Source organism: Gossypium arboreum, chromosome 11 (assembly GCF_025698485.1).
Source record: "Gossypium arboreum isolate Shixiya-1 chromosome 11, ASM2569848v2, whole genome shotgun sequence".
Classification (NCBI taxonomy): domain Eukaryota; kingdom Viridiplantae; phylum Streptophyta; class Magnoliopsida; order Malvales; family Malvaceae; genus Gossypium; species Gossypium arboreum.
This window is the reverse complement of record NC_069080.1, coordinates 1,770,341-1,787,382: the sequence shown is the minus strand read 5'-3', so window position 1 is coordinate 1,787,382 and position 17,042 is coordinate 1,770,341. Positions and strand designations below refer to the sequence as shown.

At 31.2% G+C, this 17,042-nt stretch overlaps 2 protein-coding genes across 3 annotated transcripts; both read left to right on the top strand.

The window, feature by feature from the left end:
* Positions 1-1,307: 1,307 nt before the first annotated feature.
* Positions 1,308-5,165, top strand: LOC108456854 (luminal-binding protein 5-like). The gene is made up of 8 exons (XM_017755571.2): positions 1,308-1,610; positions 2,337-2,604; positions 2,689-2,903; positions 2,998-3,240; positions 3,326-3,805; positions 3,893-4,047; positions 4,312-4,394; positions 4,489-5,165. The coding sequence occupies exons 1-8, from the start codon at positions 1,553-1,555 to the stop codon at positions 4,988-4,990; spliced, it is 2,004 nt and encodes a 667-aa protein (XP_017611060.1). The 5' UTR covers positions 1,308-1,552; the 3' UTR covers positions 4,991-5,165.
* Positions 5,166-6,722: 1,557 nt separating this feature from the next.
* LOC108454713 (trehalase-like) lies at positions 6,723-11,566 on the top strand. Of its 2 annotated transcripts, XM_053020886.1 has the most exons (12): positions 6,723-6,973; positions 7,124-7,472; positions 7,546-7,665; positions 8,336-8,451; positions 8,590-8,690; positions 8,784-8,893; positions 9,750-9,822; positions 9,906-10,073; positions 10,177-10,264; positions 10,425-10,524; positions 10,655-10,868; positions 11,287-11,566. In XM_053020886.1, the coding sequence occupies exons 1-12, from the start codon at positions 6,931-6,933 to the stop codon at positions 11,371-11,373; spliced, it is 1,569 nt and encodes a 522-aa protein (XP_052876846.1). In that variant the 5' UTR covers positions 6,723-6,930; the 3' UTR covers positions 11,374-11,566. The 2 variants fall into 2 exon arrangements, with proteins under 2 accessions (XP_052876846.1, XP_017608750.1); XM_017753261.2 differs by having other exon boundaries at positions 6,728-7,472.
* The last annotated feature ends 5,476 nt before the right edge of the window (positions 11,567-17,042 follow it).

Sequence of the window (17,042 nt, the reverse complement as noted above, 5' to 3'; positions counted from 1 at the left end):
TGGCACTACCAAAGGTTGTAATTAGAAAACTAAACATCTGGCTAATAATTATTATTACATGCAGATTGCTCTTCTTGTTACTGTAATGCCTTGTTTAATTTTGTGGCTAAAAATTTAATACTATTTGCACACATTAATTAATGAATGATTTCCCTCTTTGATTGGATTGGCTGCTGAATCGATTTGTCTTTTCAAGATTTGCAAAAAAAAGGCTGTATTCGATTGAACGTTTGCTATTCATGTTGAATGCTTACCTGATCTCAAATTTATTAAATATTATTTCCGAATATTGAAGGATTTTTGGAGAGAAAGAGAGAGCTTCCCTTTCCTCTTGATTTCTTAATATTTTGAGAATGTTAGTTCTCAACTAAGCCATGAGAAAAGCTTATACAGGCCCGATCCCTGTGGGATATGTATGAGAGCCACGTGTATAATCTGTGCATATTGTCATCTAGCATTTTGAGGGATGAGGTGCCGACAACAACATATATGAACTTGATCGAGTAAGAATTTCGTATGTAATTATTGATTTGATGAGATCTTTCAAGAGTGATGAATGCGTATATTAATAGTGTTTTATTAGAGTGAAATTAATAGTATTTTGTTAGAGTGAAACTATTGGTGGGGTTTAGCTCGGGTGAATGTATTATTTTTATATTTAGGTTTGACTAAAAAAATAAATTTAGAATTTTATTAAATTTCAACACAAATAAAAAATATTAAATTCGTGATCGATTTAGTTCGCTCAGATTAAATTTTTTAATATTATTTTTAAATATAAAAATAAATTTAAAAATATAATACATAACTAAACACTAACAATAAAATAATAATATAATAACAAAATAACAGTAAAACATAAACAAACAATAAAAAAAGTAGACCAATTTGGATCGAACCCCACTAAAAACTTATCCAAAATTCAACCCATCTAAAAAACCAACCTTAGTTTTTATCCAATTAATCATATATTTTTACATAAGCACACTATTCGAAAGCGAAATTCAACTCGCAATCTCAAGAAGCAAGTTAATTGCTATTGCACAATTGATGATTTGTTTTGATTTTATCTAAAAAATTGACTCAATGTTAATGGACGACATTTGGCGCTTTGGGCTGGTCCAAAACGATTCAGCAATTGTGCGTTTTAGGTTCAATTGCCAGTCTACCAGTCAATAGTCGTCTTATTTATATGACCAAAAAGAAAGAGTCGTTAATTTATTAATCGGGAAAGCGGACGATTGGGAACAGAGAAAATAAACGGCCACGATCTCCCCAACACAAGATCTAATTTGATTGGCTCATAAAATCCTTATTCGGAATGTCATTGGTCCACGTCAGCACCTATGACATGTTCTCTCTTTCGCACCCCCATCTGAAACCAACGTTAGATTCGGGATACTCCAAATATAAAAATGGCTCCAACCGCGACTCACTATAAAAGGAAAGGAGTCTCGGTCCTCAAAGCTCATTTAAACGATCAGCGATTTATAGTGGAAATATAGCTCCGAGAGACTGCTTCGAAGAGAGGTAGAGGAGTTTAGGACGCGCGATGGCTGGCTCGGGGAGAGCACGCGGCTCTTTGGTGGTTCTAGCTATAGTTTTGTTCGGTGAGTGCGCTGCTATTCTTGCTTTTATTTTTTGCTAGATCTGCTTGTTTTTATGTGATTTCATGATCTATGGATCTTTTTTTTTATGTTGGAGAGGAAATGAACTATATATAATTCTGTTTTGATGATTTTATTGCGCGTAAATTGCTGCACGTTTGGATCTGATTCATGTTCTACGGTTCTAGTGATGCATTAGACGATGAATGAGAGTTTTAGCTATCTCATATCGTTTGTTATTCTCCGCATTGGTTTTCGAGTACTAGTAGTAATCTCTGGATTTATGGAATTATTGACTAGCTAATTCGTTTGATTTAAACTTTTGTCTAAAATGATGCTTGGACTAATTACTAAAAAATCACGTGTTTCACTTTATTTCGTTTTTCATTTGATGTGCGATATCTTAATTTAGAATTGGTAATTTTGCGCACAAGAACGTTCTAGAAAATTCGTTAGAATTCCGTTTTATCTTTTTGTGTGATACATGATGTTCTTCGAGTTTAATGCACTAATGTAAATAATAGATACAAATAATATCTTTCTAGCCGTGGAAAACAAATTTTTTGTCTGTGATATGTTTTTTTTGGAACACCTGATATTGATTTCCGATTCCATAAATAATTTACTTTTAATTATGTGAGCGAATTGCAGTTAATAATGATGTAAAATGTTGTCCAGTGGGCCTTTATTATGGTATTAAGTATTGACATTGGGTGAGCTTTTAATCAGGATGTCTCTTTGCAATCTCAATTGCAAAGGAGGAAGCCACGAAATTGGGGACAGTCATTGGAATTGATCTTGGTACAACTTATTCTTGTGTTGGTGTTTACAAGAATGGTCATGTTGAAATCATAGCCAATGACCAAGGTAACCGTATTACACCATCTTGGGTGGCTTTCACTGACAGTGAGAGGCTGATTGGTGAGGCTGCAAAGAACCAGGCAGCTGTTAACGCAGAGAGAACCATCTTTGATGTTAAGAGACTCATTGGAAGAAAGTAATTTACATTCTTCTTATGTTTCTTGAGTTATTAAGGATAGATTGGGATTTAATGCTTACTTCGCATTTTTGTTCTTTTCAGGTTTGATGATAAGGAGGTCCAGAAGGACATGAAACTTGTTCCCTACAAGATTGTGAACAGGGATGGAAAGCCTTATATTCAAGTAAAGATTAAGGATGGGGAGACCAAGGTCTTCAGTCCTGAGGAGATCAGTGCTATGGTTCTGACTAAGATGAAGGAAACGGCTGAAGCTTTCCTCGGGAAGAAAATCAAGGATGCAGTGGTCACTGTTCCTGGTTAGTGCTTTATAAGAACCAGAGTTCTCTGTTGGAAAATATTCTGTTGCTGATGCTTCATGATGCTCAAATGATCTCTCTATTTGATTTGCAGCTTACTTCAATGATGCCCAGAGACAAGCCACCAAGGATGCTGGCATTATTGCTGGGCTCAATGTGGCCAGAATTATCAACGAACCAACTGCAGCTGCCATTGCCTATGGTTTAGACAAGAAGGGTGGTGAGAAAAACATTCTTGTCTTTGACCTTGGTGGTGGAACATTTGATGTCAGTATCTTGACAATTGACAATGGTGTATTCGAGGTTCTTTCCACAAATGGAGACACTCATTTGGGAGGTAAGCATCATTCTTAGTTTTGCTTTTAGGTTTTTGAGAAAATGTTTTATGTTATGGATTTTGCTTATGGTAATTTTTCTTGCAGGTGAGGATTTTGACCATAGGGTTATGGATTACTTCATTAAACTGATTAAGAAAAAGCATGGAAAGGACATCAGCAAGGATAACAAGGCTCTTGGGAAGCTTAGGAGGGAAGCTGAGCGTGCCAAGAGAGCTCTCAGCAGCCAGCACCAGGTCCGTGTAGAGATTGAATCACTTTTTGATGGTATCGATTTCTCCGAGCCACTGACCAGGGCTCGCTTTGAGGAGTTGAACAACGATCTGTTCAGAAAGACCATGGGACCTGTGAAGAAAGCAATGGAAGATGCTGGTTTGGAGAAGCGACAAATTGATGAGATTGTTCTGGTAGGTGGAAGCACTAGAATTCCCAAGGTTCAACAGCTCCTCAAGGACTACTTTGATGGAAAGGAGCCCAACAAGGGTGTTAACCCGGATGAAGCAGTTGCTTATGGTGCTGCAGTACAAGGAGGCATCTTGAGTGGAGAGGGTGGTGATGAAACCAAAGGTACGTTTTCATCTCCTGCAACTTTCTCTATCACAACTACACGAGACTATAGCTGATGTAAATTGTTCTAACTGAATCTATGTACAGATATTCTTCTTCTTGATGTGGCTCCTCTTACCCTCGGTATCGAGACTGTTGGTGGGGTAATGACCAAGTTGATTCCCAGGAACACCGTTATCCCAACCAAGAAATCGCAAGTTTTCACCACTTATCAGGATCAGCAAACCACTGTCTCCATTCAGGTACATTTTACTGGTTCATAATTGAAACTTAGAAATGGCTGTCTGCCATTAGAAGGCATGAGACTTGGATTTCTTTTCTAATGCTAAGAATCGGGATACTTTGAATCCGTATAGGGATATTTTGAACCTATATAACGAAGGATCGTATCTGAATACCTACTTCCGAATATGTTTAGGATATGATTGTCATATACAAATACTTAAAAAAAGAAGAGTCTGAAACATAATTTGAACCTTATTTGAATATTTGTGGTTTGATATCAGGTCTTTGAAGGTGAAAGGAGTATGACAAAGGATTGTAGGTTGCTTGGGAAGTTTGATCTTACCGGAATTCCTCCAGCTCCAAGGTTTGCTGCTCTGTTCCATCAACTCACTTTCATGTTTTCTTCAAATCTTCGCCCAAGTTTACCGACTCTTATTATTTGATCTCTCGATTCTCAGGGGAACACCTCAAATCGAAGTTACATTTGAGGTTGATGCAAATGGTATCTTAAACGTCAAGGCCGAAGACAAAGGCACAGGTAAATCAGAGAAGATCACAATCACCAACGACAAGGGTCGTTTGAGCCAGGAGGAGATTGAAAGAATGGTTCGTGAGGCCGAAGAATTTGCGGAGGAGGACAAGAAGCTGAAGGAAAAGATTGATGCTCGCAATAGCCTGGAGACTTATGTTTACAACATGAAAAACCAGATTAGCGACAAGGACAAGCTTGCTGACAAGCTTGAATCCGACGAGAAGGAGAAAGTTGAAACGGCCGTGAAAGAAGCCCTCGAGTGGCTAGATGACAACCAGAATGCCGAAAAGGAAGATTTTGAGGAGAAGCTCAAGGAAGTTGAGGCTGTTTGCAACCCTATCATCACAGCTGTATATCAAAGATCCGGCGGAGGTCCTGGCGGTGCTGCGTCAAATGAAGAAGAGGATGATTCACATGATGAACTCTAAAACAAAAATCTTCGATGGCTACTGCCACTGAAAAGTGATTGAGTTTATTAGAGTTAGGTGTAATGAGGATACTGTGCTAATTTTTGTAGAAGTTCTATAAGGGAGAAAAATATTCCCGCTTTCTTCGCTTGTTTTTTTTCTTGGTGAATATATAGATTTTGAAGGACTAGAAAAATGGTAATACATTTTCAAAATAACATTCCATGGCTTACATCTCTTAATAATTAAATGTTAAAATTCTTATTTCTAAATTGGTTATCAAGTGTTATTGTAATCATAGTTTATCAAGTGTTTATAATTGTAAAAAATATTATCAAAGTAAAAATTATTATGTTTAACTATATCTGAAATAAACATTTACATTGCATAACGACTTTCGTCAATTTTTTGTTCTAACAAAAATGTCTATTCAAATAGTAATTTTTAACAAGGTGATGTGACTAAAGGTGTTTATGGGCTGGCTACCCGGCTTGGCTCGAAGACCGTTCAAAATATAGGAGGATTTGGACAAAAATATAGGCTCGAAAAATGAGCTTGGAAGATAAAATAAGGTCCATTTTAAAAATAGGCTGGGTCTCGGGTAAGGTATTTTTAGCCCGGCCCTAATTCACTAAAGGACAAAAAAATCTGTATTTTTTTTTAAATTTTTGAATATTATTTTCTTGTTGTTTTCTTCTTATTTTGCTATTATTTTAATATTATGTTATTACTATTTTGTTGTTATTGTTTGAATATTATATAAAACTTATTTTATTATTAATTTTGTTATTATTTTAAAGGCATTTGTTAATTTTTTTTATTTTAACGGCATTTGTTTGTTAAGTTACATCTATCTTAGTGTTATTTAAGTGTACATATTTTTTAAAATTTATTTTCAATTTGTTGAGAAAATTTATTTTCATGTTTTTAGATTTTTGATGTGTTATATATATTTAAAATAATATAAAAATTAATACTGGTAGTAGAAATTTGAGCTCGAGTTTTAGTATTTTATCCCGGTCGGGTTTGGGCAAAATTTTAGACCTATTTTTGGGCCCTAAACCTAAACTTAAAAATTTTGGGCCTAAAATTTTGTCCAAGCCTGACCGAGATAAAAATATTAAAACTCGAGCTCGGTCCGCCAACCCAGATAATTTTATATTATTTTATATTATTTTAAATATATATAATACATCAAAATATTAAAATATCAAAATAAATACTTCCCAACAAATTGAAAATAAATTTAAAAATATGTAGACTTAAATAACATTAAAGATAGATGCAACTTAACAAGTAAATACTCTAAAATAATAAAAATTTTAACAAATGCCTTTAAAATAATAACAAAATTAATAATAAAATAAGTTTTATACAATATCTAAACAATAACAACAAAATAGTAACAACATAATATTAAAATAGTAGCAAAATAGAGAGAAAATAACAAGAAAATAACATTCAAAAATAAAAAAAAATGCAATTTTTTTTGTCATTTAGTGAATTCGGGCCAGGCCAGGTTGGGCCCGAGCTAAAAATACTTTACCCGAGGCTCGGCCAAATTTTTAAACGGACCTTATTTTTTTTTCCCAGTTTATTTTTCAGACCTATATTTTTATCCAAAACCTCTCACATTTAAGACTGGCCTTTCAGGCCGAGCCGGGTAACCCGGCCATGAACACCGCTGGATGTGACTACTTAGCAGTTACATGCGTTTCATTTTTCATTTATTTTATATTATCAACTAATAATTTAAAATTTTAAAAAATATCCTGTCCTTTTGTTGAGTCCATGTTTTTTTTTTTTTTTTCCTGTACGTTAAGGAATCTAATTCTGATTAACTGATAAAGTTTATAAGATTAAATATTTTGTTCTTTCATAGTACAGACATCTATCACCTACTTTCACTACTATCAGAGAGACCTCCTCACCTACTTTCACTACTATCAGAGAGACCTCCAATGGCTGCTGCCAATCACTCACCTTCATCGCCTTACTCATGTGGTAAAGATTCAGGCCCTGTAATACCAACAACCTCTTTAGTTACTTTCCTTGAACGTATCCAAGAAACTGCTTTCCAAACTTACGAGAGATCAAAATTTGATCACAAAGACTTTATAGACTTGTCATTAAAGTTCGATCTTTCAACCACAGTGAAGGCGTTCGATGAAATTTCCAAGACAGAAAATGGGTCAGTGTCGACTAAGGATTTTGAAGAGTTTATAGGAAAGTGGTTTAAAAGTGCAGGAGAGGATCTTGTTTATGTTGAGCCAATGGATTTTGAGACGGAGCCACATGGGTTTTTGCCCAAGGTGGAGAACCCAGAGGTGAGAGCTTGGGCATTAGAGGTGCATGGTTTGTGGAAGAAACTGAGTAGGGCAGTTTCGAGCTCGGTTCATGATCATCCTGAATTGCATACTTTGCTTCCTTTACCAGTGCCTGGTATGATCCCTGGTTCACGGTTCAGGGAAGTTTATTATTGGGATTCTTATTGGGTTATCAGGTTAGTTTTGATTTTCCTTTTTAACTTTTTGGCTTCATATGAAGATATAAATGTGATATAAATGGTTGTGCAGAGGGCTGCTGGCGAGTAAAATGCACGAGACAGCAAAAGCCATTGTGACTAATCTCATTTCGTTGCTAGATACATATGGTTATGTACTTAATGGTGCCAGAGCCTATTACACGAATCGAAGGTAGTGGTGCTTTCATTTATTTTCTTCCCATTGTTTGTAGGGACATTTTGTGAAAGGTAATTTTTTTTTTTTTAATTTCTTCTAATTTAACTCAGTCTTAAAAGTTTAATCCAATCAGTTCACGTATATTTTCTTACCTTTAAGAGATGATAGCTGGTAAGTTCAGGATTCGAATATCTTTGATTTTATTCCTTCCTTTCTTAAATAACTTTTATCACCCTAATCTCGCATTGAAAAAACTCTTAAGACCAGCTATAATATATATACATAGAGACTTGAAAGTTAAAAACTGTGAGCAATCACTAATAAGAGTATAATGGCTAAGTGAGTAAAGGTATCATAGAGGTCTCTATACTATGAGTCAAATTGTATTTGACCCCTTTTACTCAAAAAAATGATAAATTAGTCCTCTTATTTTAAAGCAAAGAGCAAACCAGTCATTTCTGTTAAAAATTTCATCCATTAAAAACTGAGTTGATTGATAGAATAATCAAAGAGTATAAGGGGACAAAATGCAAATTGACTCCCAGTAGAAGGGCCTTCATGGTGCTTTTAACTGAGCAAAGTGCTTAGCCACCTCTAAAATCGCAAAAGTTCAGTGGCTTTCAAGCCTTGCAGGTGAATTGCTCATGGAAGTATTTACAAGCTTCGAGGTACCCTTTTTTTGCAGCCAGCCTCCACTCCTGAGTGCAATGGTTTATGAGATATACAATAGAACTGGTGATGTGGATTTGGTGAAGAAGGCTCTCCCTGCATTGCTTAAAGAATATCAGTTCTGGAATTCAGGTATACTAATTACCCTTCACTTGTATGACCAATTTCTTGCTTGTTCTAACTTTTCCGGAAAATAAGATTTAACTTCCTCTCACACTAAAAATCTTTCTTCAAATTGAGCTTTTTTTGTGAGTTTGAACTATGATGTAGAAATACATACGATGATCATCCATGATGCTGAGAATTGTAATCACTCATTAAACCGGTATTATGCAATGTGGAACAAACCCAGGCCTGAAGCATCAGCCATTGTGTGTTCTTGTCTTCAACTTCCTTTTACCTTTGCTAGTATTTTCATGTTGTATATTTGAGGAAATTTTTTTTAACATGATCATATGTACCAGGATAAAAGATTTGCTTCCAAGTTCTTGAATGTTAATGAGAAACAGAAATTTTACCGAGAGCTTGCTTCAACTGCTGAATCTGGATGGGATTTCAGCACAAGATGGATGAGGTTATACAAATTATACTTTCATTTGTAGCTTTTCATCAGAGGAGAATTCAGAATTTTTTTTTTAGCAGGGCTGGAATTCAATTATAATTTTTTCATAGATCAAAATATAAGTTTACCAAGTATTGAATGATAATTTCATCCTTTTTAAAGGGACTCAATAGAATTTTTTTTTCTATTTTAGGGGGGTTAAAGTGCAATTTTACTATATTATAATTTATTTATAAGAGGTTTAAATTGAGAATTTTTATTTTAGGGGCTAAAGTGCAATTTTAGTATATTAATTTATAATTTATCTATTTATAAGAAGACTGAATTGAAAAAAAATTCATTTTTGGGAGGTCAAAGCACCTGATTATACCCTCGTTTCAGCTCTGATGAATTGGTTAACTACAGCTATGTTATTCATATCAGGGTGTGGGTGATGAATGTAATGTGTCTAACACGAATTTATCCCCAAACCCATGTCTGAATATGTGGCGGAGGTAGTATTAGACACTGATATTTCAAAAACAATGAAGAGTTTGGAATGAATCATTCAGCTAGAGCTGAATCTAGAGCAGTCAAGGGCTTCAACCCCTCCAAATTAGAAACAAAAATTGTCTTTTAGTCCTTTATAAATGCTAAAATTAAAAATTAATATATGATAAAAATACATTTTAAATCGAAAAGATTTCTATTTAATCCTTCAAAAATGATGAATCTCGAAGTTAATACAAAATAAAATTACACTTTAACCATATAAAAATTTATAATTCAATTCCAACCCTCTTAATAAAAAAATTCTAGCTTGGCCCGAGACTGTTGTATTTTACGAAGGACATTTTTACTAATCAAATATATGAAATCTTTGTTATAGGAACCCTTCTGAATTTACAAGTTTGAGCACAACAACTATTTTACCTGTTGATTTAAATGCATTCATACTGAGGGTATGTTATAACTTTCTCTTTTAATAACACCCATGAGATCAGTAACTCCATGGATGTTCATCCATTTCTTGATATATGTACAGATGGAACTTGACATTGCCTTCTTTGCCAAAATTGTTGGAGAGGATGCCATTGCTGAGGATTTCCTTACAGCTTCTCACACAAGAAAGAAGGCATTCAACTCTGTCTTTTGGAACGAAAACATGGGACAATGGGTGGATTATTGGCTTAACTATGGTGCTGAACCCAAGGTTTGTGTGTGTCCAAAGGACCAAAAGTACCGTAGTTTTGTAAGATGATACCATAACAATTCTTTTAACATTCTCCTCGTTTTTTTGTGTTGCTGTCCTTCAGGAACCTCAAACTTGGGAAGCTCAGAATCAGAACCAGAATGTGTTTGCTTCAAACTTTGTTCCCTTGTGGATTGATTTGTTCAACTCAGGTTTGTAATTTTTTGCAAAAAGCCTCACTACCCATTTACAAGTTTATCTCAATTAGAAACCATGCATTATTTTCACAAGAAGAAATTGTGTTTTTTTTGCTTCATAAATGGAAGAAAAACTTAAAAATCTTTCGATATGTCTGTCTGTCTGTATGTACAGATACTCCTCTGGTGGAAAAGGTAACAAGAAGTCTTCAAAGTTCAGGCCTGCTTTGTGCTGCTGGGATTGCAACCTCTTTGACAAATTCGGGACACCAATGGTTAGCACATCTTTTCACTCTTTAAAACTACACAGATTTAAGTGCAAGCGTTAAACACTGGTCCATGTATTTTCTTTTACTTTCACATAGAATTAATGTTCCAAAGGAAAATAATAATGATAATAAGCAGGGACTTCCCAAATGGTTGGGCTCCAATTCAGCACATGATAGTTGAAGGCTTGTGGAGATCTGCATCGACAGAAGCAAGGAAAGTAGCGAGAGACATAGCTGAAAGATGGATCAGAGCCAACTACGTGGCCTACAAGAAAACAGGGACAATGCATGAGAAATATAACGTGGAAAAGTGTGGCGAATATGGTGCTGGTGGCATTTATAGACCCCAGGTACCGTTTCATCTACAATTTTTTTAGGGTAAACTACATTAATAGTCACTAATTATTAATAAATATCTTTTTTGGTCATCCAACTATCAAAAGTTATAAACTAAACTATTAGTAAATTTCTTTTTTGGTCACCTAACAGTGGCAACTTTTAAAATTGATATAATAATAACTTTAACCCTCAACATTTATACATTGTATCAATTTAATCTTAATTTTTAAAAATCAAACCCTCAACATTTACACATTATGTAATTTAATTTTTTATAATTTTTTAAGTTAAATGACCAAAATATAAAACCTATTAATAATTTAACAACCTTATATATAATTTTAGGTTTGCAGAAAAGAATTGCTATATTCAAAAATGGCATCAAAGTTTTTGTTTTAAGGATTTTATTTTGGGGATAATGAAATGCAGACAGGTTTCGGTTGGTCGAATGGAGTGGTGTTGACATTTTTGGAGGAATTTGGATGGCCTAAAGACCAAAACATAGACTGCAACTAAAGCTTCAAAATGGGTTTGGTTTGATTTAAATAAACAAGACAATAATCTTTTCATTAAATCAACATCAAGAGGTTGAATGTTGGCAGCCATGTACTAGTATTCTATTCCATAAATTTTTTTTTATATAATGTGATATTCTTATTTAAGCCATTCAAAATTATGATAAAATATTCAATGTTTACTGCTTTAATAACATTAATTGTTACTGTAAATAATAGGTTAATTAATTTCTTCTTTTAAAAAGTATATAATTATTTACTGTTATACATAGATTATAAAGTATAGTGACATTAAAATTAAAAACTTCAATTTTTAAGGAAATTAAAACTTCATTTAAAAACTGTTTTAATTAATTTTATTTTTAATAAATCCTTAGATTGAAAAACATAGTAAGAAGTAGGTCAATTAGACTTGTCTATAGGTTGGATCGGTTTCAGGTTAGGCCTTAACAAAATTTCATGTTCGTTTGATAGGCTCGGTATTGCCCGAAAAATGACCTAAAATTTTGTCCAAATTTGACCCAAATAAAAATGTTAAAACCTAGTCCCGTATTAATTATATATATTAAAAATATATAATACATCAAAAACACTAAAAATATTAAAACAACTGTTTCCCAATAAATTGAAAATAAATTTTAAAAAATCTTTATACTTAAATAACATTAAGATGCAACTTAACAAGCAAATACTTTTAAAATAGTAGCAAAATTAATAAAAAATAAGAGTTATATAATATATAAATAATAACAACAAAATAGTAATAACATAATAGTAAAATGTTAACAATACAGTAAAAAAACAACAAGAAAACAATGGAAAAACAACAAAAAAGTAAGTTTTTTTTTTTTGCAAATTCAGGTCAAATCAAACTCAGACCAAAAAAAATTTTACTCGAAGCTTGATCAATTTTTAAATTAACCTTTTTTTTTCTTACTTCAACCTATTTTTCAAATTTATTTTTTCACTCAAACACCCTCATTTTTTATGCATTAAAATTCAATGCCGCCCGCCTCATTAGTCAAACAGAGCTGGCAAATGAAGCGAACCTAACCTAACCCAAATGGAGAATATATGAATTTCATTTAATTTTATGATAAAATAAAATAATTAAGATTAATCATATAAAAAAATCCAATATTTGCACCACAAAAGTCCAAATAAAATAATGTTTTTATGAAGTCTGACTTGGTAAGCTTTTTCTTTTTTTATTATAAGATTATTAGAATTTCAGTCTCAACGTACAATAATCTTCATTTTATCTTTAAATTATGGTTAATTATAAATTTTTTGGTCATCATGGTTTACTATATTTATTTATTTGAATGTATTATTGTATATAAATTTATATATCAAAATAAATTACATGATATCACATGTTAAATGGATAAATCTCAAAATTGATGTGAGATTTATTATTGATGTATGAATCCATTAATGTATATTTATTTTAAAATTGTATGTGGATAATATATTAAATACGAAAAGTTAAATTATTATAAAATACTTTATTAAAAAACTTGTACAAATGCTTAAATTATTTTTCTTATAGAACTGTAATTTTGCATGCATATTAACAGAAACAACAACACAGAAAAGAAGTGACAAAAATAATTATAGATAAATTTGAAATTTAGTCCTTGTACTTTTATTTTTAAGAATTTAGTCACTTTATTTTGTAGATTTTAAAATTTAGGTCTAACTTTTAATATTGTTAAAATTATTTTATTGAATTTTGTTCGTGTGATATTTTGTAATAAAAAATACTCACTTGATAACAATATAACTAATAAAATGGCGTTGAAATAAACTTAAATTTAACAAAATAATTTTAATAGCATTAATAGTTGAACCTGAATTTTAAAATCTAAAAAGTAGAGTAATTAAATTTTTAAAATAAAAATATAGGGATTAAATTCTAGATGTATGAAAAGTAGATGGTCCTTAGGCATATTTTAACCTTATTCTAAGCGTACATCGCATGTAGTTTTTGACAGCTGCCAGAATCTAAAGATTTGGTTGGCTCAAAAACATGCATTTGAAACCATGTGCTGCTTTCGACATAAACTTCAAACTTGTACTTTTTGTTATTGGATTTCAAACAATTAGGATCACTAATGTCTAATGACAGACAAGATTTTCTTTGTCACATTGTCGCTTTTTCAGAATTGATGAAAATCTCATTTTTTCCATGAAAATCAACGTATGTTTGCTTTACTTAATCTGGACTGCAATATCGAATATAAATACATTGAATTTGCACGGTGTTTATACATATACTGTTTTTTATCAGGTTAGATTTGTAAAATAAATCTGAAATTAAACTTAATAAATCAGGATCTATCATGTCAAATCATCAAAAATAAATTAAGAATAAATCAAGAACAAAATTAGACGTGGAAACGTATCTGAGTCCATAAATTTCTTGAAGTTTTACAGGATCTTGGGGATTTGATATTCCAAATCAGCACACAAGAAATTCAGAGAATATCTGCTCTCTCTTTCCTAATAATGATGGATATTAGAAAAGATATATTGTGTATAATTTGGGAGCATAACCCTAATATTTATAACATTAATAGAATATCTACACATATTTGACCTATACTTTATTTAATAATTAAAGCCCAATAAAATTTTGACCAAATTAGATCACTTTTAATTTGGCTAACTTATTATGATAATAAATAATAACATGCAATTATCCTTATTATATATGTGATGTCCATATTTTTCAACATATCATGCTTGTATTTTGCGAGCTTATTTCGCAACACACCAATCTCATAAGATGCTTTACAAAGTAAAGTTACTTGTGAGAATAAGATTCTATATATTAGGGATGTTTTATGTTGCAGATCCACAACAAGGCAAGAACTTACGGGATTACACACTTTGACAAAACCAACGTACTTGTCATTAATTTGTATGTCGCATTTATTCGTTGTTCTGACATAACAACTCATACATAAGAAAAAGTGATGTCAATAGGTTAGTTGAGCTTTAGGGAATACAAAACTAATAAGGAAATAACACGTGGTGTCTCAAGAAAGATCAATAACGTGTTTTATCATATTCATGAGTCTAAGAATGAGGATCTCCGCCCCTCCCTTCCCCTCTCTCTCTCTCTATCTTTCTCCTTAACATGCATGGACGAATAAAGGGGCAGACAAGGCACCAAAATTGAAAAACTACAATTCTACCCTTTATAATTGATCAAATTATAAATTAATATAGAAAAAATTACGCATTACCCCTTAAAAATAAAAGAGTCTATTTAATCCTTTCAAAAATGATTAAAATTATATTTGAAAAGTTTTGTAATTTAATTTTGATCCATAAAGAAATTTCTAAATTCCCCTTGCTAACATGCACAATACATTCTATAACTTTCCGCTTATCAAATGAACTGCCTCATCCTAACTTCGTATCAACTTTGTTCATTTTTTTAGTATGTTATTGTTTTATAACTTTTTGAAAAAATAATTAATCATGTTATACATTAAAAAAAAAATTGATATGTTCATATGTAAATACGTTTGTATGATGTAGAAGACCCTACTCAAAACAAGGTCCCTTCCCCAATAAACCCTCTCCCCTTTTTTATTTTTCTAAAAACAAATCTATTATTTTGCTTTATATTATAGACTTAATTAGTTGTTTTACAATCATGTAGTGGTATTCAATGGGGGTATATATAATAATTAAATTCATGATTGAAAAGTGGATATGTTTTATAATTAATAAATCTATTATTTTTAATATTATTATAATGTTAGGAAAGTTGATCCGAAACTTAACCCACAATCCCACATGTGAGTCCATGAGCGAGATACATTAATTAAGAAATTCAGATTTGAATTGGTTTTTAATTATAAAAGAATAAGATAGATTGGAATCACTATGCAATTTACTCAAATTATGGCTTTATAACTTTTTTAATTGAAAAAAAAAACAATGGAGTCACTATGCAATTTACTCAAATTATGGCTTTTTAACTTCTTTTATAATTGAAAAAAATATACAATAAAATATCCATACATGATAAATTTCAACCATAAAATATTATTGTATAATTAAAGTACCGTTAGAATAAATATCATTACCGATCCAAAGTTCGAATGAATTTGAGTCAAATTATAATAAGTTCGCAAGATTGACTTGCAAGTTGAGCTTATTTTCTTATGAGGTTACTTGTACAAGTCAGACTCGCATAAAACCTTATAAACATGTATTAAGTCTAGATTACAATATATGTATGTATACATGAAACCTACTTAACTAACATGACATGTCAATAAACAATATCTATATTATATAACTATCTAAAAAAGACGAAAAAAAATACTCAACAACTACATGTACTCTTATTTTATATTTTAGATATTATATTTTATTTATATTTATATATATATGTTCATTTTGATATATTTAGTATAATTTATTTCTTAACATCATATGATTATGATTATAATGATTTTGAAGTTTAGCTTAGGCGACAAGGAAAGGAAAATTGTTTGGTAAACTTTTTACGTCCCGAGGAAATGCTAGATTCGAGGCCGTGGAATTGACCGATGTTCATAATTGTGGAATCCTCACGTGCGATTCCACTTTGACGATTCTTACGTAGAACCTCGTGCCAACGATTTATTTATTCGTTTTAATTAATCGCCGACCTATTTTCCAACCAACCAATGTTACACACGTGCACACCCTATGCTAACACTTAAACCACTTTTAATTCATTTTGTCTTTTGACTTTGAAGAACCTCCCTCCCCTAATTCCTTACTTGTCACTCCCTGCTTATAGGTACTATTAATAAAAATTAGTTTTATAATTAATATTTATATATTTTATAAATAAATTTAAATATAATTTTAATAATAAAATAAGTCATCTAGTCACACCTGTTGAGTTGGAACATAAGTCTAAAATTTTTTAGAATAGGGATTTGAGTTATCCCGATTCATAAAAACCTTTACTCTTAATACTATATAATATATTTTCGAAAATATTTTTAAGAAAATATTATCATTAATATAAATTATAAACTATAAAAATACAAAGACTTGAATCTATTTTCACAAAAATTTTATATATATTTATAAGTAAATCAAATAAATATTAGTTAATTTAAGACATAATGATAAATTTAACTCTTAAGTTTATATTTTTTGGGTCAAATTGGCTCTTATTTTTCAAAAATTAAATATGGTTAACTTTTTAAAAGAATCAAATCGATTTTTAACGAAAATGTTGATTGAAAGATTAATTATTTTTGTTGACGTGACAATCATGTAATAATCCATGTATATCTTATGTTAACATAATATTATTTATCTTATATGTCATATCAATAAATAATTTAAAAATTATAAAAAATTAAATATTCAAAATATATAAACAATTTGAAAAATTAATATGAAATACATTCAATTAACATGTGAAATGTTGTGTTTAAAAGTTTAAAGTTTTAATTAGTATTTTAGTTAAAAAATATAACAATTTAAGTTACAAAAATAAAAATATAAAAAATAATAATAATAACTAAATTTATCATTATAACTTAATTTAATCCATACTCTTCTAAATATAAAAACTAAGCAACAATAAACCCTGCATAATTTAATTATCACTAATCAATCAAGTTACGAAACATGTAACGCATT